A 22,380-nucleotide genomic window follows, 5' to 3' on the forward strand; every position below is an offset into this window, starting at 1 on the left:
GGGGTTGCACACTAACAACAGGCCACAGACAGACGTGGTAAGCCGATTAGATTAGCAGATGCACAGAGCAATACAACTGTCACATATGAGGTAAAAGGGAAGGTACAGGGAGACTCATAGAAAACTGTATAAATGTGCAATAAAATTATTCAGAAGTGTGCCTACTTTGTGGTCACCCGGGCTTGCAAGAACGTATGAATAAAGACTGCTTCGGTATTTGACTCGGACTGAAATTATTGAACAGTGAGCTTCGTTTCTCACAGTTATGAATGAACGAAAAGGGAACGTGATACTTAATAAATATAGAGAGCTTGTGAGTGTGTTAGTAAGAGAGGTATGAATGAATGGATAAATGAAAACACGATATCTAGTAAATATAGCGAGCTGGTGAGTGAGTTAGCAAAGATATCTATAACACAATGGCTCAGATCAGAGGGCATCATCTCAGAATAAGTGGGCACCAATTTAAGACTGATTCAAGGAGGAATTTCTTCTCAATTGGTTGTAAGTCTTTGGCGCTCCTTCTCACAGAGATCTAGGAGGGCAGAGTCCTTGTGTATTATTAAGGCTGAGATAGATTCTTGATCAGTCGGGGAATCAAGAATTACAGGGAAACTGCAAGGAAGTCAGATCAACAATAATCCTGTTGAACGGCAGAGCAGACTTAAGGAGCTAAATGGTCTACTCCTGTTCCTATTAATTACAGTCTTATAAATGAGCATTTCTCTTTGTTCTTTCTTGCCTCCCCTCTTTTGTTGCCTCTGTACTTGTTCAAAATCTGTTACAGCCTCGACATCTTTACCAACTCTAATGATATTAACTCTGTACCTCCACACAGATGCTGCCTGATTAGCTAAGAATGTCCTGCATTCAAATTATTTTGTTGTATGGGATTTCTGACTAATTCTGGTCACCACATTTCAGGAAGGATGTGGAAGCTTTGGAGAAGGTACAGAAGAAGTTATGAGCTGTATTGAGAGACTAGAAAAACTCGGGTTGTTTTCTCTGGAGTGGCAGAGGCTGAGGGAAGACCTGCTAAATTCTATAAAATTATGAATTGCATGAAGTGGGTTGATGGTCGGAATCGTTTTCCCCCAGAGTTGAAATGTCTAATACTAGGGGGCATGCATTTAAGCTGAGTGGGGGAAAGTTCAAAGGAGTCATAGAGTCATAGAGATGTACAGCATGGAAACAGACCCTTCGATCCAACCCATCCACGCCGACCAGATATCCCAACCCAATCTAGTCCCATCTGCCAGCACCTGGCCCATATCCCTCCAAACCCTTCCTATTCATATACCCATCCAAATGCCTCTTAAATGTTGCAATTATACCAGCCTCAACCACTGGCAGCTCATTCCATACCTGTACCACCCTCTGTGTGAAAAAGTTGCCCCTTAGGTCTCTTTTATATCTTTCCCCTCTCACCCTAAAACTATGCCCTCTAGTTCTGGACTCCCTGACCCTAGGGAAAAGACTTTGCCTATGTACCCTATCCATGCCCCTCATAATTTTGTAAACTTCTATAAGGTCACCCCCCAGCCTGCGACGCTCCAGGGAAAACGTCCCCAACCTGTTCAGCCTCTCCCTATAGCTCAAATCCTCCAACCCTGGCAACATTCTTGTAAATCTTTTCTGAACCCTTTCAAGTTTCATAACATCTTTCCGATAGGAAGGAGACCAGAATTGCACGCAATATTCCAACAGTGGCCTAACCAATGTCCTGTATAGCTGCAACATGACCTCCCAACTCCTGTACTCAATACTCTGACCAATAAAAGAAAGCATACCAAACACCTTCTTCACTATCCTATCTACCTGTGACTCCACTTTCAAGGAACCATGAACCTGCACTCCAAGGTCTCTTTGTTCAGTAACACTCCCTAGGACCTTACCATTAAGCGTATAAGTCCTGCTTAGATTTGCTTTCCTAAAATGCAGCACTTGGCATTTATCTGAATTAAACTCCATCTGCCACTTCTCAGCCCATTGGCCAATCTGGTCAAGTTCCTGTTGTAATCTGAGGTAACTCTCTTCGCTGTCCACTGCACCTCCAATTTTAGTGTCATCTGCAAACTTTTTAACTGTACCTCTTATGCTCACATCCAAATCAGATGTGAGGGGCTTTTTTTTTAAACACAGAGAGTGGTAGGAATGTGGAACACGCTGCAAGGGATGGTGGTGGAGGCAGATGGCATAGGGGTATTTAAGGGGCTTTTAGAAAAGCTCATAAATATGCAAGGATATGGACCAAGGATGGCAGGGCAGAAGGGATTAATTCAATTTGGCGTCATGTTCAGCATAACATCATGGGCCGAAGGGCCCATTCCTGTGCTGTACTATTCTATGTTCTATGTCCATCCAAAGATAGCAGTTAATGCTGCATCACTGAAATGCCAATTTGGATTATGTTTCCGAGAGTAGTCCTTGAAACCACAATCTTCTGATTTGGAGATGAAACAACTACCATTGATCTCAATTGGTGTAGTGCAACAGATTACTAGATTAATTGCACATTTGGAATTTTTTGTAAAGCTCAGAAAAAGTCATGTTCAGTATAAGCAGAAATAGATATCGATAATCAATGGAGTTTTTGACCTATCATTCGCATAAACAACTTTAAGAAGACAGATCCTAATTCTGAGCAGACTACAAACTAGTGTAGATGTTGACCCTTAAGTGCAATGTAACATAAAAGCTGTGAGTTAAGCCATAGAGAAATACAGGAAAGATGTACTGTATGGATAAGATAGAAATAGTGTAAATCTTTAAAGTTTCCTCATTGACAGGATGAACAATTATTTAATGTATACAATCCTGTATGAATCAAACAACTGTTCTATCTGCATGAATTTAGATGTGAATTTAGATGTGAATAATTATAATTACACTAGTTTTGACATATACACAGACCTTGTAATTCGATAGAAGTCTTGATGCGAGACAGTGTGTGGACCAGTACTCTCGCTCATTCCATAAATCTCAAAAATTGTGATGCGAAGACTTAGGAAGAACTCCAGTGTTTCTTTGGTAATGGGTGCTGCTCCTGTAAAGCACTTAGTACATTGGTCCAGGCCTAATGAAACACGAACTTTCTTAAATACCAGAGCATTTGCCAAGGCGTATCCACAGGGCCGTGTTGTAACTCTGTAACATAAAGCATTCATATCATCTCTTTGAATTCATCACACAGCATAAAATAAAAAGAAAGAGAAGTAAGACGTTGTTAACAAAAGTTTTTTTTTAAGTTGAAGGCATTGGGAGAGACTTGATAATTCAAAATCAGAAAGAACAAAAGATGAAGGCAACTTTTTTTCTGAATTGTTGTCAATGAGAAATCTGATCAACAAGTATCTCCACATTACCTGTTCATAAATGATTTCTGCATGTATGCCATATTTATAGCACTGTTGATTGGCTGCATGCATTAGCAGAGAACTCAATATTGCTACTTATTAGCACTGAGTTTGGGGAGACGCATTGTGGATGAGTGAATTTGATCAGAGAAAGTATGAAAATTAGCTGAACATGGGAGTAAGTGAACCCCCGATTTTCCCCTTGCAAAACTGTACTGCAGATCCACCCTGTAGAGGAGATGGAAAGCAAGAGAACATCCTATTTCCATAGGGAATCAGGAAGCCAAACACACAGTGAGAAGGCAGTGGGAACAGCCACACACACCAATGGTATGTGCAACCTCAAGGTACTGGATGCAGTGCCATAAGATTAGTGAACGTACCTTTAAATGCCATATTCTACTAAATAAACTATTAACCTCAGAGCTTTGGCTAAAAACCTGAAGAACAAAGCCCTAATTGAGCTCAACTGGAGCAGGAGAGGAGAGGAGTGGGTTGATCTCAGTCAGAGTGGGGCAGGATCAGAAATGGTGGAATCTTCACTAAATTCAGAGGGAGAGTTCCTGAAGTGACATCATGGTTCAAGATGTGACATAAGGCAAAAGGAATATCTACATGGGGACAAATCTTTAGTGTGCTATTTCGTATTAATACCCAAATTAACTTTATATCTTGATCTCTAGACTATGTCATTGCTCTCTATTGTACTCATACCATCATTAATTTACAAAGCTTCCCCTCTGCTCTATTTTCTTCACTACCTGGTCATCTGAAATGTTACGTATCATTTGATCATTCAGGCTCCAAACCTTAGTTATCTTGCAGCAGTATCTGTAATGGTTATCAATTCATACACATTTATTGAAGTTGAGTTGTTTTCACCTGTTTTCTTATGAATAGAACGTAAAATCATGTACATAGGTTTTAATTGTCTATTTATTATTTTTGCAATCATAATGTGATTACCATTGCCATTCTCTAATCTTTTAATTTATCACAAATTCACTCATTTGATCAAATCAAAAAGACATGTCTAAAGGCTTTATGTCTTAATGCGTGGAGCATTTACAATAAGGTAGATGAATTAGCTGCACAAATTGATATAGATGTTTATGATATAGTGGCAATTACAGAGACATGGCTGCTAAGTGCCCAAAGATGGGAACTGAACACTTGGGTATTCAGAATTTAGCATAGATAGACAAAAAGCCAAAGGAGATGGTGAAGCATTGTTACTGAAGAATTTACAAGGCAATAGTGAGGAAGGATATTAGCTTAGAAAATCATGTGGATTTTGTATGGGTAGAAATAACAAACGCAAAAAGTCTGAGAATGGTGTTAGAGTGTCTACAGTTTTCAAACAGTAGTGGAGATGAAAGGGCAAGCATTAAACAAGAGATCAGAGAGGCATGTAGTAAGGGTACAACAGTAATCATTGGGAGACTTTAATTTATATACAAATTGGACAAACTAAACTCACAATATTTTTAGGATTTCCTGGATTGTGCAGATTTTTTTAGAGTTTTTGCAAGTCAATGGTGGATAGTCAATAGCTGATATTCAAAGGAATATGTGCATGAATTACAATAAGTTATTCATTCCTCTCTGGCACAAAAATAAAAGAAAGGCATGTGGTTCAACTATGGCTTACAAAATAAATTAGGGATAGTGTTAAATACAAAGGAAAGACATATAAAAGACTAAGAAAAATGAATACATACCTTGGCTCTATCTTCACAAAATAGGGCAGTAATACCTTCCAGAAATGTTCAGGGACCAAAGGACTAGTGAGGGAACACAACTGAAGAAGATTAGTATTGGTAAGAGAGTGGTGCGAGGGAAATTAATGAGGTTAAAAAGCCTGATAATCTCCATCCCAGAGTAGTGAAGGCAGTGGGGAGGAGAGAGAAAAAAATTACAAACCAATAGCCTAACATAGGTAGTGGGGTTTTAAAGCATCAACAAGATTTGAAAGAGTCAGCATGGGTTTATGAAAGGTGAATCATGCTAAACAAATCAAATGGAGTTCTGTGAAGATGCAACAAGTCTAATAGAAAAGGGAGAACTAATTGATGAATCTTCAGATGGTTTCTGAAACGGTCTCTCTTTAGAGATTAGTGGGGAAAATCAAAACACGTGAGATGGAAGTAAGATATTGGCATGGTTTGAGAAATGGTTGACACACAGGAGGAACAGAAAGTGGGAATAAATGGGTCTCATTCTGAGTGGCAAGCCGGGAGATTGGTTAGCAAGGTTAGATCTCATGGAATACAGGGAGAACTAACCATTTGGATACAGAAATGGCTCGAAGGTAGAAGACAGAGAATGCTGGTGGAGGGTTGCTTTTCAGACTGGATGCCTGTGACCAATGGTATGCCACAAGGTTCGGTGTTGGGCCCACTACTCTGTCATTTATCTAAATGATTTGGATGTGAACATTGGAGGTATAGTTAGTAAGTTTGCAGATGTCACCAAAACTGGAGGTGTAATGAACAGCAAAGAAGGTTACCTCAGATTACAACGGGATCTAGATCAGATGGGCCAATGGGCTGAGGAGTGGCAGATGGAGTTTTATTTAGATAATTGCAAGGTGTTACATTTTGGGAAAGCAAACTTTTGCAAAAATGTGTGCTTGTGCTACTGGAGAAGTTTTAAACTAATTTGGCAGGGGAATGGGACACAGATTAAATGTAAAATTGGGAACAAGGTCCAATCAGGTGTAGGAGCAACACCGGGACAGTCACCACCCACCAACGTTTATGTAGTGGGGCCATGAGTCATGAAATTTGAATTCAATAAAAATCTGGAATTAAAAGCTGATCTAATGTCAATTGTTCTTTTTTACAAAAAGCTATCCAATTCACTTTAGGGAAAGAAATCTGTCATCCTCACCTGATCGAGCCTATATATGACCCCAGACACAAAGTCATCTGATTGATTCTTAAATACCCTCTGCTGTGGCATCGAACCAATCAATTCAGTACGATCAAGTCATATTTTTGCCTGTACTCTCTCATCCACAAATCTGTTGTTGATCAAACTTCTAAATAACTCAACCTTGAATTTATACAATGACCTAACTTCCAATCCTCTCTGGGAAAGATAATATCACAGGTTAACTACTTCTGAGAAGAAATTTGATCCATATCCCCATCTTAAAATAGATCCCTCATTTTTAAACAGTGCTCTCTTGTTCTAGATTCTTCAAGAAAAAGGTGCAGATACTCTCTGCATCTTCCTTGTAAAAATCCCTCAAAACCTTATATTTTTCAATAGAATCACCTTTTATTCTTCTCAATTCTGGTCAACATAGACATACATTTAATGTTAAGACAACCAACTCATCTCAGCAACCAGTCAATTGAATCTTTGAATGAAGTGTAAACTTCACTGTCCTCCTCCTCCCCAAACCCCATCAAAAAATAAGGAGATGAAACTATAAATGGTATGCAGTATTCCAATTGTGGCCTCACCAATGCCCAATTACAGTTGCAGCAAGGCCTCCCTAACTTTACAGTCCAACACCTCTTGCAACGAAGATCAACATTTCATTTCCTGTACTTGAATCCTACCATTTTTTGTAATTCATGTCCAAGAGTACTCAAACCTCTGTACCAGCGTACTCTTTTCTAATTCAATAATATTCTGGTTTTAAATCCTCCTGGCCAAAATGGGTGACCCACGTTATATTACATCATCCTTTTTGTTTTAACCTGCTTACTTAACCTACCTAACCTACTTAACCTACCTAAATATCTTAGCAGGCTGACTAGCAGAGCAAGATTTTCATGCATTCATGCATGTCCATATCAGGGCACTGAGGATTAAAGATGGCAGTTGGGTCCTAATCCCTTGATTTCTGCACCATTTTTGTTGTGTGGCATTTTAACAGCAAGGGACAAGGGTGCATAGTGAGTGTCGTAGCAGTACTCCCAAACTTGCTAGCTCCACTTCATTATGCTGGTACATATTTTAAACACGACATCTTCCCCCCCATACAATCAATGGAGTCAGGTTAATTTTGGCAGGTAACAATGTGGTTCACACCATTGCAGAGAAGACATGACCAACTAGGTTTTGCAAGAAAATTCAGAAAGTGTTGTCAACTTCGCTTCATAATTTAATAGTGTGTGTTAAGTCAAATATGTTTTTAGAAGTGATTAATGATAGGATTATATTTGGAAAACCATAACGCATAAGAAATAGGAACAGAATTAGGTCTTTCAGCCCTTGAGTCTGCTTAGCCATTTGATCATGGCTGATAAGTTTCACAACCCCATTCTGCTGCCTTCTCCTCATAATCTTTGACTCCCTTACTAATCAAAAATGTATCTGTACCTATCTGCAAGACAAATAGATCATGATTGAATCATAGACTCATAGTTCATAGAAACAAATGCTTTGGTCCAATCGTCCATGTCAACCAAGTTTCACTAACAAAATTAGTCCCACTTGCCTGTATTTGGCCTATATCCCTCTTAATCTTTCTATTCATGTACCTGTCCAAAAGTCTCAAATTTATCAACCACTTCCTCTGGCAGTTCATTCCAGATACTAACCACTCTCAGTGTGAAAATATTGCCCTCCGGTCCCTTTTAAATCTTTCTCCTTTCACCTTAAAACTATGCCCCTAATGTTGAACTTCCCCACCCTAGGGGAAAAAAACCCTTTGTTGTTCATTTTATCCAAGCCCCGAATGATTTTATAAACCTCTGTAAGGTTTATAAAATTCCTCAACCTCCTACATTCTAGTGTAAAAAGTCTCGGCCCTTATAACTCCGACCATCCAGTCCTGACAATATTCTGATAAATCTTTTCTGAAACTTCTCCAATTTAATAATATCCTTCCTATAGCAGGGCAACCAGAACTGTACACAGTACTCCAAAGTAACCTGTATAACCTCAACATGACATTCTAACCCCATACTCAATGATCTAAACAATGGAGGCAAGTGAGCTAAACGCCTTTTTAAACATCCTGTCTACCTGTGATGCGACTTTCAAAGAACAGTGCACCTGAATCCCCAGGTCTCTCTGTTCGACAACACTACCCAGGACCTCACCATTAGTTGTATAAGCCCTGACTATATTTGTTTTACCGAAATGCAATACCTCGTATTTATGCAGATTAAATTCCATCTGGCAGTCTTCAGCCCATTAACCCAATTGAACAAGATTCTCACAATCAGCCACAGAAACATTTGTCTGTGCTTCTGATTAGACAGTCCCCTATCATAATCAATTGCTTGGAATCTGTCAGACCTCTCATTACATCAGAGCCAGTCTCAATACTAGAAAAGTGGTTGTTCTACATTCCCCTGAGAGTCCATTGCCCCCTACATTTTCCAAAACAGCATACTTGTTTTAGACAGAGATAGCCACAGGAGACTCCTGCTCTACCTGATTCCCTCTCCTACCCCCCCCCCCCCCCCCCCGAGGTAATCCATCTATCTGACTGTTCTGTGGTTTTGCTCCCTTCCTATAACTGCCACCCATAACATTTCCCCCCACCCCAGCTCCTGCAAATTCCTCATTGCCTCTAACTGCCATTCGAAAAGGTCAATGCAATATGATAGGATTTGCAACCTAACACACGTACTTCAGACATAATCATCAGTAACATGGAAACTCTCCTAATCTCCCACATCCGACAGGAAGAACACATCACTCCACTAAAGACCATCTTTGCACCTTAACAGTCTACAAACCCAAAAATTGGTACAGTTTTGCTGCTCTAAAAAACACTATATGGGAGAGACTGAATAGGCGGGGGCTGTTTTCCCGGGAGTGCCAGAGGCTGAGGGGTGACCTTATAGAGGTTTATAAAATCATGAGGGGCATGGATAGAGTAAATAGGTAAGGTCTTTTCCCTGGGGTAGGGGAGTCCAGAATAAGAGGGCGTAGGTTTAGGGTGAGAGGGGAAAGATTTAAAAGGGACCTAAGGGGTAACCTTTTCACACAGATGGTGGTGGGTGTCCGGAATGAGCTGCCAGAAGAAGTGGTCGGGGCTGTTACTATTACAACATTTAAAAGGCATCTGGAAGGATATATGAATAGGAAGGGTTTAGAGGATTTGGGCCAAGTGCTGGCAAATGGGACTAGATTAATCTAGGATACCTGGTCGGTGTGGACGAGCTAGACCAAAGGGTCTGTTTCCATGTTGTACATATCTATGACTCTAAAATTCCTTTGTAATCATAGATAACCTTCTTCATTGTCAACTATACCACCAATTTTGGTGTATTCCACAAACTTACTGACCATGCCTCCTAAATTCTCATCCAAATCATTCATATAAATGATAAACAACCATGTAGACCCAGCACCAATCCCTGCGAAACACCACTGATCACAAGCTTCCAGTCCAAAAATCAACCGTCGACCATCATCCTCTGTCTCCTACCATCAAGCCAATTTTGTACCCAACTGGCAAGCTCTCTCTGAATCCAACATGATCTAACTTTATGAATTAGTCTACCATGTGGAATTCTTGCCAAAGGCTTTACTCTGGTCCATGTACACAAAGACTATTGCTCTGTCTCAATCTTTTTGGTTACATTCTCAAAAACCTCAATCAAGTTTGTGAGACATGATTTCCCATGCACAAAGCCATGCTGACTTTCCCTGATCAGTCCTTGACTCTGTAAATGCATGTAAATCCTATCTCTCAGTATCCCCTCCAACAACATATCATTCACTGATGTCTAATGCACAGGTCTCATGTTTCCGGGCTTCTCCTTACAGCTTTTCTTACATAAGCACACAACATTAGTCACCCTCCAATGCTGAAGCAGGAACATTGATGTGATTCATTCCTGATGAAGGGCTTTTGCCCAAAATGTCAATTTTCCTGCTCCTCGGATGCTGCCTGACCTGCTGTACTTTTCAAGCACTACTCTAATCTTGACTCTGATTTCCAGCATCTGCAATCCTCATTTATGCTTAGTAGGAAGGATGTTGGTAAGCTTGAAAGGTTTGAACAGAAGATTTATAAGAACATTGCCAGGACTGGAGAGTTTGAGTTGTTGGGAGAGGCTGAACAGGCTGGGGCTTTTCTCCCCTAAAGTATCGTAGGTTGAGAGGTGATCTTCGAGAGGTTTATAAAATCATGAGGGGCATGGATAGGGTGAGTACCCACTAGTGAATTCCTAGTGTGGGGAGTCCAAAACAAGAAGGCATTGGTTTAGATTTCGAGGGACATGGGGAAAATGCTGGCAAATGGGACTAGGACAGATTGGGATGTCTGGTTGGCATGGACAAGCTGGACTGAAGTTTCTGTTTCCATGCTGTTTGATTCTGACTCTCAAATTCCTCACCATCCAAGCCTTTAACACCATGGCAGTTCCAGTAAATATTTGGAAAGTTAAAATCCTCTACTATTAGATATATCCAAGCTTTCTCTACATATTTGTTCCTCAATTTCCCTCTGACTACTGGGGAGCCTTTAGTACAATCCCATCAAGCTGATCATCACTTTCTTATTTCAGAGTTCCATCTATATAGCTTCACTTAGAAATATCCTAAGTGCAGCAGTAATGTTTTCCCTAGTCAAAAACACTACACCCCTCCTCTCTTGTCTCCCTTTCTGTCCTACCTATCACATCTAAATCCTGGAACATTGAATTGTCAGTCCTGTCCCTCCCTCAGTCCTGTTTCTGTAATAGCTATGATATGTCAACTCCATGTTCCCATCCATGCCCGAGTTCATCTGCCTTACCTGCAAGACACCTTGCATAGAGATAAATGCAGTTCAATTCAGAGTTATCTTGTTCTCTGGCTTGCTCTTGCCTGTCTCTTCTAATTAATTTGCTCTTTTTAAATTCAGAACCATCCTCATCTATTTTTCTATTCTCACTTAGGACCCCTCTACCATCTCCCTGCCACCCCCCAACAACTAGTTTGAAAGGTCTCGGGTAGCGCCAGCAAATCTCCCTGCCAGGATATTGGTCCCTAAGTATTTTGTGTCCCAGAAAAGATTCCAGTGATCCAGAAATCCAAATCCTTGCTCATTGCTCCATCTCCTCAGTCACTTATTCATTGGCCCTAACTATTCTCACTAGCACATGATTATTATTAAATTAACAAGAATTGTGTAAGTTGATACACACTGAAATGCCTTAGAGCCCTTTTGAATTGGACAGTATTTCTATTTACTGAACAATGTCACTTTCCACTGTTTTAGTCATTTCATCAATATGCTGGTCGAACATCTGTTACCCTGCTTTTAAGCTTCAACAGATGATGGAGGTCATTGAAATTCTGCACAGCCATTTGTTCTCCTTTTTAAACTTTCAGAGCTCTTTCAAAGACTGCAGAAGGTTTCATGCATTCCAGGGCTACAGGGCTACCGGGATGGTGCAGGAGGGAGGGATTCCGGTATCTGGATAACTGGGGTTCTTTCTGGGAAAGGTGGGACCTCTATAAACAGGATGGTCTACACTTGAACCTGAGGGGCACCAGTATCCTTGGGGGGAGGTTTGCTAGTGCTCTTGGGGGGGGGTTTAAACTAACTCTGCAGGGGCATGGGAACCTAGACTGTAGCTTTAGGGTGCTGGACCTGGAGTGTAGGGAGGTTAGGAACATGGCATCGATCTCAAAGGAGGGTGCCTGTAAACAGGAAAGTGGCTTGAAGTGTGTACACTTCAATGCAAGTAGTATACGAAATAAGGTAGGTGAACTTGCAGCGTGGGTTGGTACCTGGGATTTCGATGTTGTGGCTATTACGGAGACATGGGTAGAACAGGGACAGGATTGGCTGTTGCAGGTTCCAGGGTTTAAATGTTTTAGTAGGGTCAGAGGTGGGGGTAAAAGAGGGGGAGGTGTGGCATTGCTTGTCAAAGATAGTATTACAGCTGTGGAAAGGACGATGGATGAAGACTCGCCATCTGAGGTAGTTTGGGCTGAGGTTAGGAATAGGAAAGGTGAGGTCACCCTGTTAGGAGTTTTCTACAGGCCTCCTAATAGTCCTAGAGACGTAGAAGAAAGGATTGCGAGGATGATTCAGGAGAAGAGTGAAAGTAATAGGGTGGTTGTTATGGGGGAATTTAACTTTCCTGATAATGACTGGGAAAGCTACAGCTCGAGTTCATTAGATGGGTCGGTGTTTGTCCAATGTGTGCAGGAGGGTTTCCTGACACAATATGTAGACAGGCCAACAAGAGGTGAGGCCATACTGGATTTGGTTCTGGATAACGAATCAGGCCAGGTGTTAGAATTGGAGGTAGGTGAGCACTTTGGGGACAGTGACCACAATTCGGTGACTTTTACTCTAGTGATGGAGAGGGATAAGTGTGCACTGCAGGGCAAGAGTTATAGCTGGGGGCAGGGAAATTATGATGCAGTGAGGCACGACTTAGGATGCGTGGCTTGGAAAAGTAGGCTTCAAGGCAAGGGCGCAATTGATATGTGGAGCTTGTTCAAGGAGCAACTATTGAGTGTCCTTGATAAGTATGTACCTGTCAGGCAGGGAGGAAAGGGTCGTGTGAGGGAGCCGTGGTTTAATAAGGAATTGGAATCCCTGGTTAAAGGGAAGAGGGCGGCCTATGTAAAGATGAGGCGTGAAGGTTCAATTGGGGCGATTGAGAGTTATAAGGTAGCCAGGAAGGATCTGAAGACAGAGCTTAGAGCAGCAAGGAGGGGACATGAAAAGTCCTTAATAGGTAGGATTAGGGAAAACCTAAGGCTTTCTATAGGTATGTCAGGAATAAAAGAATGACTAGGGTAGGAATAGGTCCAGTCAAGGATAGTAGTGGGAAGTTGCGTGTGGAGGCTGAAGAGATTGGGGAGACACTGAATGAATACTTTTCGTCAGTATTCACTCAGGAACAGTACATTGTTGCCAATGTGAATAGAGTCACAATTAATTAGAATGGACGGCTTTGAGGTATGTAGGGAAGAGGTGTTGGAAATTCTGGAAAGGGTGAAAATAGATAAGTCCTCTGGGCCTGATGGCATTTATCCTAGGATTCTCTGGGAAGCAAGGGAGGAGATTGCAGAGCCATTGGCCTTGATTTTTATGTCCTCGTTGTCTACAGGAATAGTGCCAGAAGACTGGAGGATAGCAAATGTGGTTCCCTTGTTCAAGAAGGGGAGTAGGGATAACCCTAGTAACTATAGGCCGGTGAGTCTCACTTCTGTTGTGGGCAAAGTATTAGAGAGAATTGTAAGGGATAGGATTTATGAACATCTGGATAGGAAGAATGTGATCAAGGATAGTCAGCATGGTTTTGTGAAGGGCAGGTCGTGCCTCACAAACCTTATTGAATTCTTTGAGAAGGTGACTAAGGAGGTGGACAAGGGTAAAGCGGTAGATGTGGTGTATATGGATTTTAGTAAGGCGTTTGATAAGGTTCCCCATGGTAGGCTACTGCAAAAAATACGGAGGTATGGCATTGAGGGTGAGTTGGAGGTTTGGATTAGGAGTTGGCTGGCTGGAAGAAGACAGAGGGTAGTAGTTGATGGTAAAGGTTCATCTTGGAGTGCAGTTACCAGCGGTGTTTCGCAAGGATCTGTTTTGGGACCATTGCTGTTTGTTATTTTTATAAATGACCTGGAGGAGGGGCTAGAAGGTTGGGTGAGCAGGTTTGCGGATGATACGAAAGTCGGTGGAGTTGTTGACAGTGAGGAAGGATGTGTCAGGTTACAGCGGGATATAAATAAGCTGCAGAGCTGGGCAGAAAGGTGGCAAATGGAGTTCAATGTGGGTAAGTGTGAAGTGATTCACTTTGGTATGAGTAACAAAAAGATAGGGTACTGGGCTAATGGTCGGATACTTGGTAGTGTGGATGAGCAGAGGGATCTTGGTGTCCATGTACACAGATCTCTGAAAGTTGCCACCCAGGTAAATAGTGCGGTGAAGAAGGCATATGGCGTACTGGCTTTTATTGGTAGAGGAGAAAGTGAGGTCTGCAGATGCTGGAGATCAGAGATGGAAATGTGTTGCTGGAAAAGCGCAGCAGGTCAGGCAGCATCTAGGGAACAGGAGAATCGATGTTTCGGGCATTAGCCCTTCTTCAGGTAGAGGAATTGAGTTCCGGAGTCCTGAGGTCACGTTGCAGTTGTATAAGACTCTGGTGCTGCCGCATTTGGAGTATTGTGTGCAGTTTTGGTCGCCATACTATAGGAAGGATGTGGAGGCACTGGAACGGGTGCAGAGGAGGTTTACCAGAATGTTGCCTGGTATGGTAGGAAGATCGTATGAGGAAAGGCTAAGGCACTTGGGGCTGTTTTCATTGGAGAAAAGAAGGTTTAGGGGTGACTTGATAGAGGTGTACAAGATGATTAGGGGTTTAGATAGGGTTGACCATGAGAACCTTTTTCCACGTATGGAGTCAGCTATTACGAGGGGGCATAGCTTTAAATTAAGGGGTGGTAGGTATAGGACAGATGTTCGGGGTAGATTCTTTACTCAGCGAGTCGTGAGTTCATGGAATGCCCTGCCAGTAGCAGTCGTGGACTCTCCCTCTTTATGGGCATTTAAACGGGCATTGGATAGGCATATGGAGGATAGTGGGCTAGTGTAGGTTAGGTGGGCTTGGATCGGCGCAACATCGAGGGCCAAAGGGCCTGTACTGCGCTGTATTTTTCTATGTTCTATGTTCTATTCCACTTCTGGAGGTTTTATATTTATATAGATTTGTAATGGAAGACTATGAATGCTATGTTGATGTCCCAACTAATGCACCCCACTCAGCAGGCATTGTTGGCATAGTTGTTATGTAACTTATGATTGTTTATCTTGATAGTCTTATGACTGTTACAACAGGTAATGTAATTTAGAGATTTTTGAATAGCTTTATTTTGACCATTTATGATAACTGAAAAAAATGATGACTTTTGATGTGGTTTCTGAATGGCTGTTCATTTTGATTGTTTTAGAAGCATCTCAAAGAATGCCCATTTTCATACGATAACTCAGTACATAGTAGATACTGAATCAGTGGACATGATGGGGGTAGGAGGGGTGGGGAAGTAGATGATTAGTAAACTTGTGGGGGTATAGAGCTTGAGGGATACTGAGAACAGTTAAATTGACATGGAGGGTTCATGGGATCATATGGACCAAGCATGAATAGTGAGATTATGGACTGATGGATGGGCTTCAGAACTATGTGGATATACAGGAGCTATGAAGAGATATGCTGGACATAGGGATTAGGTGTTAGGGAGCCTCATGTTCAGCTACTGACCAGTGGAAACTAAGGTGAGTTTTTGAACTTGCCTTTGTCATTATCTGCCTGCTCTATTGTTGCCTGAATGTCAGCCCATCTCTACTACAAAAAATATCTTGGGCAGGTACTGATGGGTAAATGGCATGCATTGGCCATTTATTCATTGAAGGTGAACATCCAGGCCTTTATGTCCTCCTTGCAACTTGCTTTACTGTCTATCTTATATTAAAGGAAAACTTGGCTACAATACACTCAGTTCCATCATCCAAGATACTAACATAAATTGTAAGAAGTTGAGCACCCAGCACCAATTGCCTTGGCACGCTGCAGGTTGTTGTGAGCCAATCTCAAAGTGACTTATTTATCGCAACTTATTGCTAACCCTCATTTAGCCAGTCCTCTATCCATATTACCTCCAACACCATTTACTTTAACTGGAACCTTCTTTCTGGCACTTATTGAATGCCTTTTCGAAACAGAAATACACATCAACCGATGTATAACAACCTTGCCTGTTACTTCTTCAAAGAATGTGAATCATAGAATCTCTGGAATGCAGAAAGGCCATTCAGCCCATTGAGTCCGCACCAACTCTCCAAAGAGCATCCCACCCAGATTCAGGCCCCCACCCTACCCCCATAACTCTGCATTCACCATAAGTAACCTACTTAACCTGCACATCTCTGAACTGTGGAGGAAACCAGAGATCTAATAGAAACCCTCATTGACACAGGGAGAAGGTGAAAATTTCATACAGACCCTCACCCAAGGCTGGAATCAAACCTGAGTCAGCAGTGAATAAGTTCATTAAACATTGCTTCACTTTCATAAACCACCTAATTGCATTATAATTGTTTAAATGAACTACTACTACATCAGGAATGATGGACTCTTGCACAACAGATGTTAGGCAAGGTGGCCTATAGCTTTCTGCTTCCTCCTTTCTTGAAAGTGGTGTTACATTTTGTGGAGCCTGGGGGATCTGAATGATTACAACCAAGGCAAATATTAGCTCTGCAGCCACTTCTTTTAAGACCCTGTGAATTTTTTAATAATTCATGAGATGTGAGCATTGCTGGTTAGAACAACTTTTATTGCTCAGCCTGAATTGTCCCCAAGGAAGTGGTGGTGAGCTGCCTTCTTGAAACATTGCAGTCCTTGGGATCTAGGAAAACCCCATTAATTTAGAACGTTCCTGGCCTTTTGATTCAGTGATATCAAAGGAGCAGTGAAATATTTCCAATCCAGGATGGTATGTAGCTTCAAAAGAGAACTCACATTTGCTCTTCTTGTTCTTCCAGGTGGTAGATATCATGGGCTTGAAAGATGTTGTCAGAGGAGCCTGGGTGAGTTGATGCAGTATATTTTGTAAATGCTGGTGGTGGAGTGGTGCACGTTTAATGTGGTGGATGGGACACCAATCAAGCAGGCTGCTTTGCCCTGGTTAAGTTTGAATGTTATACCTGCACCCATCCAGGCAAGTGGCGATTACTAACTTATACCACAACTTGAAGGTGCCAGTGTTGGACTGGGTGGACAAAGTCAAAAATCACACAACATCAGGTTATGCTCCAACAGGGTTATTTGGAAGCACTAGCTTTCAGAGCACCGCTCTTTCACCAGGTGGTTGTGGAGGTTAAGATCATGCTAACAGAATTTATAGCCAAAGGAGTCCGGTATCATGGAGATGTGATACAGTAAACAATCTTAGATTAAAACGTTCATCTTTTAGAATGGGATATGCTGGTTTCTGTTCTTTGATCTGTCAATTCCAGAATTTCTTTTAAATTACATTCTCAAGATAGTTCAGCTTTTTAAATAATCGGTGTGCAGTCTGTCTGTGTCCCAACACTATGTCAGACTGACTAACCCTCGACAGTTTACAGAGTTTTACATGGATTCATGCAGCAAAATAAAATGTAATTCACGTGCACTCACACCCACACACTCACATGCACATTCAATCTGTCGCTCCCACATGTACACACATATAAGCTTATGGGGTGAATTTGTTTTTGTAGAATTACATTTTATTTTGCTTAAGAACTGCATGAATCCATGTAAAACTATACAGAGGGTTGGTCAGTCTGACATAGCATTGGGACACAGACAGACTTCATACCTATTGTTTAAAAAGCAAAGCTAATTTGAGAATGTAATATAAAAGAAATTATGGGGTTGACATATCAAAGAATTGAAACCAGCATATTCCATTATAAAAGATGAAAGTTTTAATCTAAGGTTGCTTACTTTATCACATCTCCATGACACTGGACTCCTTTGGCTATAAATTCTGTGAGCATGATCTTAACCTCCACAACCACCTGATGAATAAGTGGCGCTCCAAAAGCTAGTGCTTCCAAATAAACCTTTGGACTATAAACTGATGTTTTGTGATTTTTAACTTTTGCCATGTAGATAAAATAATGGGGAGACAGAAGGCGAATTCCTTCTCCCAGAATTCTTAGTTTCAGACCTGCTCCTGTAGCTATAGTACTTTTTGGTTCATTCAGTTCAGTTTCTAGTCAATGGTAACCCATGGGATGGTGATAGTATAGCCATTGATAGGATGTTGATAGCTATCATTATTACTTATTAAGCTTCCTTTCTGACCTGGCCATCATAATCTCCTCATTTATTTACCACTTTCATATGGCTCTCTCTCGCTCTCTCTCTCTCTCTCTCTTTCTGTCTGGCCCATCTTCGCCTATCCAACCACCTCCTTCTTCCCCCAACCCCACCCACTTCCCCCCGCCCACAAATAACCATCTTCAGCATAAATATCTGTGTGTCCTAGCCGCTATCAGTTCCAACGAAGTGTCATCAGATTCGAAACATAAACTCTGCTTTCTTGTCCAGATCGTGCTGCATTTGGACATGAACTGCTTCAGCATCTGAAAAGTGCACGTCTAATCTACTATTATATTGATTAATTAACAGAATTATCCTTCCACCAATTCTCTAGATTCTTAAATGTGATGTAGCCTTCAACATTCAGGTGTCAATCTAAGTCATCTTGCAGTGCTCTGTAATAGATGTGACATTGTCTTTGCACCATCAGTTCAGTTGCATTTTGAGTTGGTCGTGCATTCAAATACAGAGCCTTTAGTTTTCTTGTTTTAGTATTTTTACAAACTTTAGCATTATTTAACAATTCAGTTTAGTTTGTACACACTATCCCTTACCATCATGATCTGTTTATCATTTTCCATATTAACTCCTTAACCTAGAGCTTTAGGCTAACATTCTGGGGACATGGATTTGTTTTCCACCATTTTATTCCTACAAATCTGGAATAAAAAGCTAGTCTGATGCTGACCATGTAACCATTGTCAATGTGTGTAAAACCCATGTGGTTCTTTAGGGAAGAAAATCTACCATCCTTACCTGGTCTAGACAACAAGTGATTTCAGACCCACTTTGAACTGAACTCTGGACAATTGGGAATGGATAATAAAGCTTGTCCAACCAGCAATATCCACATCACTTAAAACAACAATAAAAAAATTAACACATCTTTTTGCCTTTTATACTGCCACCATGTTGTGTGCATGGGTTCTACCACTATTCAGTGCCCCAAAGTAGCATTGCTCAAGTTCATAGATATTCTGCAAAAACTATTCATTAACAATTTAATCTACACACACATTCTTTCAAGGTTCTGGTACAGCTTCGTCTCCTTCCCAGTTCTCTCGACATAATATTGTGACACTGACATTGTTATACATTAAAGTCAAAGTCATTACCTTAAAGAAATGGATTCATGTCATTTAAACATTTAAAATTGCCCCTTGCATTTGACTATAACATTAAAGCATCCTTTCAATAGATATATGTGCACTGAGCTATACTAAAATTTAATAAAAACTTATTCATCCAACTTAACTTCACAATTATTAAATCACAGACACATAGTCAATCCACACATTTCAGGGCATACACCTTCAGTGATCTTTGTTCTTTGAAATGTTTAAATTGTGTTTCTTCAAGCATTGTGATAAATATGCCAATTTAACTATCCGCAGAAGTAGACAATATTGACAGAATCAGGAGGAAACTGGACAAATACTTGGGTGGAGAATGGATTTGAGGGATATTTATACTACTCCCATGTTATTTTACATTAACTTTTAGCACCAACCAGATGGAATGCAACAAGTTCCATACATCTTCATGGTGTTAGGAATAAATAGCAAGTGTTACTATTATAAGAACTTCATTAAAAAACTCAACCTTTGACATACCCCTGCATCATATTATAACTTGTTTGCAGGCCAAGACCCTTCGCCCACTTAACTATATTCCTTTTCAAAGCAGATGATTCAGCACCAGTTTCTTTCATCTTTTCCTGTATTTTCTCCCAAACACGAGGTACAGCTAAAAAGGCTGTGGGACGTACTTCTCTTAAAGTGTTCAATAACGTACCCTAAGAAGAAACAGATTGGCAAACTTACATTAGGTAAGCTGACATTCCATACTGTAAAACTGATAGCAATGTAATTTTCAATATCAAGGCTTACACAGAAGCCATACAAAATCAGATGCAGCTCACCCGATAACGTAGGGAAGAAGATCCTGCTTGGCACGCCACCAAGAACCAGAAGGTGGCAAGTTCAAATCAGAGTCTGTGCTGGTCATCTTATCTCAAGCGTGGAAATAATTAAAGGGCAGAAAATTCACCTCCACATCATGTGTGGAGGGGTGACCAGCACATGGGAAATACACTGCCGCTCCTCCCTGTCTACAAGCAGTGCACTTCCTCCTACACAAGATAGGTGCAGGCTTCATGCTCGTGCTAAAGTTCTCCAAGACCCAGATTGATCCCCACACTCTTGAAGAAAAGATGACAGTCAGAGAGGCAACAGATAATTTAGAAGCCTGCCCAGGTGGTGCAGAATGGGATGTCCACCACATAGTGGAGAGAACATAACACTTTTTGGAGTTGCTGGTCCAACCATCCAGTGGTCTGTAGTGGATGCTAACAGAAACCTGCGACAAACAGTCCCAGGATGAAAGTGGTTAATCGATCAAAGATACAGGTTTTGGGTGGGGAGTGTTTGAGTGCCTTAGAAAGGTGGGGTGATGGGTGGTTTTTAAAGTCCAGATGGGAAGAAAAGAAGGCAGGGAGGGTATTATCTTCTGTGGAGGTGGGGCAGGAGAAGGGGGTGCGTGTGGGGGAGGGGTGCAGAGGAGTACCTTAGGCACAAGGGGACACTACCCTCAACAGCCCCTACCTCCACTCCACTCACAGATTGCACACCCCTCCTTCATGTCCTTTAAAAATAATTGCTTTAAGAAACAGGCTGCCTACTCCAACTGTACTATGGTGCAATATGGTGGTCATTTGTTTATTTACACATAGTGGGCAGGCTGTCGATTTCAGTGCCCATTCATCTGGTGTGAGCTTGGAGAGGAGTCTGAAGGCGATGCACTGTTTGCCTGGTCCCTCTTATGAGCTCCCTTCTGCACCCAGCCTCCCTGTGGATCCCAGAGTGGATAGGATGCACAAGGATCCTCCAGATCTCTCCACAATTTAATAATTGGTGGAGTTATGTGTAGAGTTGGGATTGGTGGACATTTGGAAATATCTTCATCAGGCAGGTAGGGACTTCACCTTTCTCTCTAATCCACACAAGAATGAAGCAAGGATTCCAGTAATTATAAAGAGAAAGAAATTAGGATAACAACAAGGGAAAACAAAATAGTAAAGGGACAAAATAAAAGGAAAGAAAAAAAAACATTATTGTCCATGTTACTTGAACCAGTCTATTTTAAAGTGTCTAAAAAATTCCATGCTTTGTCTGATGAGTCAAAGACGTGTACGGAGCCTCTGTGGCTAAAATGGAGCATTACCAGGTACCTAATGGAGCATTGGATATCCAGATTCCTTAGTCTCTTCTTTACCTTGTCGAAGGCCTTCTTCTTAAAGATCACAGCTGCAGAAAAGTCTTGAAAAAACATCATCTTGAATCCCTTGTAAACCAGGGCTTGTAGATCCTTCCCCAACGATCTGGAAGCTTCTATCACCTTTTGTTTGTGCCTGTAGGACTGGAATCGCACAAGGACCGGGCGGGGGCACTGGTCTGACCCAGGCCTGTGCACCACGACCCAGTGGACTCTATCGATCTGCACCCAGCCTCCCTTGGCCTCCCAACCCAGAAAGTGCATCTGCCAATATTCAAAAAAACTGACTGGCTCATCACCTTCTCGCTCCAGCAGCCCCAATAATACGGATGTTCCTTCTTTAACCTTGATTTTCAAGGTTATCAACCTGCTCCATTAAGGCCTGTACCTGCTTCTCCAGAGCCTAGATCTGTCCCGCCGAAGATTCAGCCGCGGTTTCTGTTGCCGCAGTCCGCCGCTCCACCTCTTCCACACGCTGCCAGAGACTCCGCATCTCCTGCTTATGCTTCTGTAGCATGGTCAAGATAAGTTCCAGCCTGGCATGTGTCTCTTCCATCGCTGCCTCAATCTTTTCCCAAAGTTTCATGAACTCCATAGCCAAGGCCTGCTGAGCAGGTAAGTCCAGCTGGGTTTCCACGGAGGTCGACGCTGCAGCCGTGGGTGTTTCCATTGCTGTAGGGGAATGCCCTGCTTTATGTGATCCACATGGCCCTTTGCCATTAGTCATCTTCCTTAATCGCTAGAATGGATATGTAACAATTCTAATAGCTTAAAACTACTGATTTTTCCAAAACAGCAGAGATAGGGAGAATAAAAGCACCACTTCGCCTGGAATTATTGTGCAGAGCTCAGCAAGGCAGATCTGTTAGATCACCGCCATTATGAATCTCCTTCATTGTATTAGTTTTAAATTTTTCAAATTTGCTAGATTCAACAAAGGTTCCATTAGA

At 41.6% G+C, this 22,380-nt stretch overlaps 1 protein-coding gene across 1 annotated transcript in view; it reads right to left on the reverse strand.

The window, feature by feature from the left end:
* The window catches only part of LOC122555430 (long-chain-fatty-acid--CoA ligase ACSBG2-like), a 104,698-nt gene that overhangs the window by 35,427 nt on the left and 46,891 nt on the right, over nt 1-22,380 (reverse strand). The window contains exons 9-10 of the mRNA XM_087989658.1: nt 19,771-19,952; nt 2,914-3,147 (exon numbers count right to left, since the gene is read on the reverse strand). Of these exons, the coding sequence (XP_087845784.1) occupies nt 2,914-3,147; nt 19,771-19,952 (416 nt within the window). The remainder of the gene's footprint in view (nt 1-2,913; nt 3,148-19,770; nt 19,953-22,380) is intronic.

The sequence above is a fragment of the Chiloscyllium plagiosum genome, unplaced genomic scaffold, assembly GCF_037043375.1.
Source record: "Chiloscyllium plagiosum isolate Xiang-an unplaced genomic scaffold, Cpla_swu_hap1 HiC_scaffold_1, whole genome shotgun sequence".
NCBI classification, from domain to species: domain Eukaryota; kingdom Metazoa; phylum Chordata; class Chondrichthyes; order Orectolobiformes; family Hemiscylliidae; genus Chiloscyllium; species Chiloscyllium plagiosum.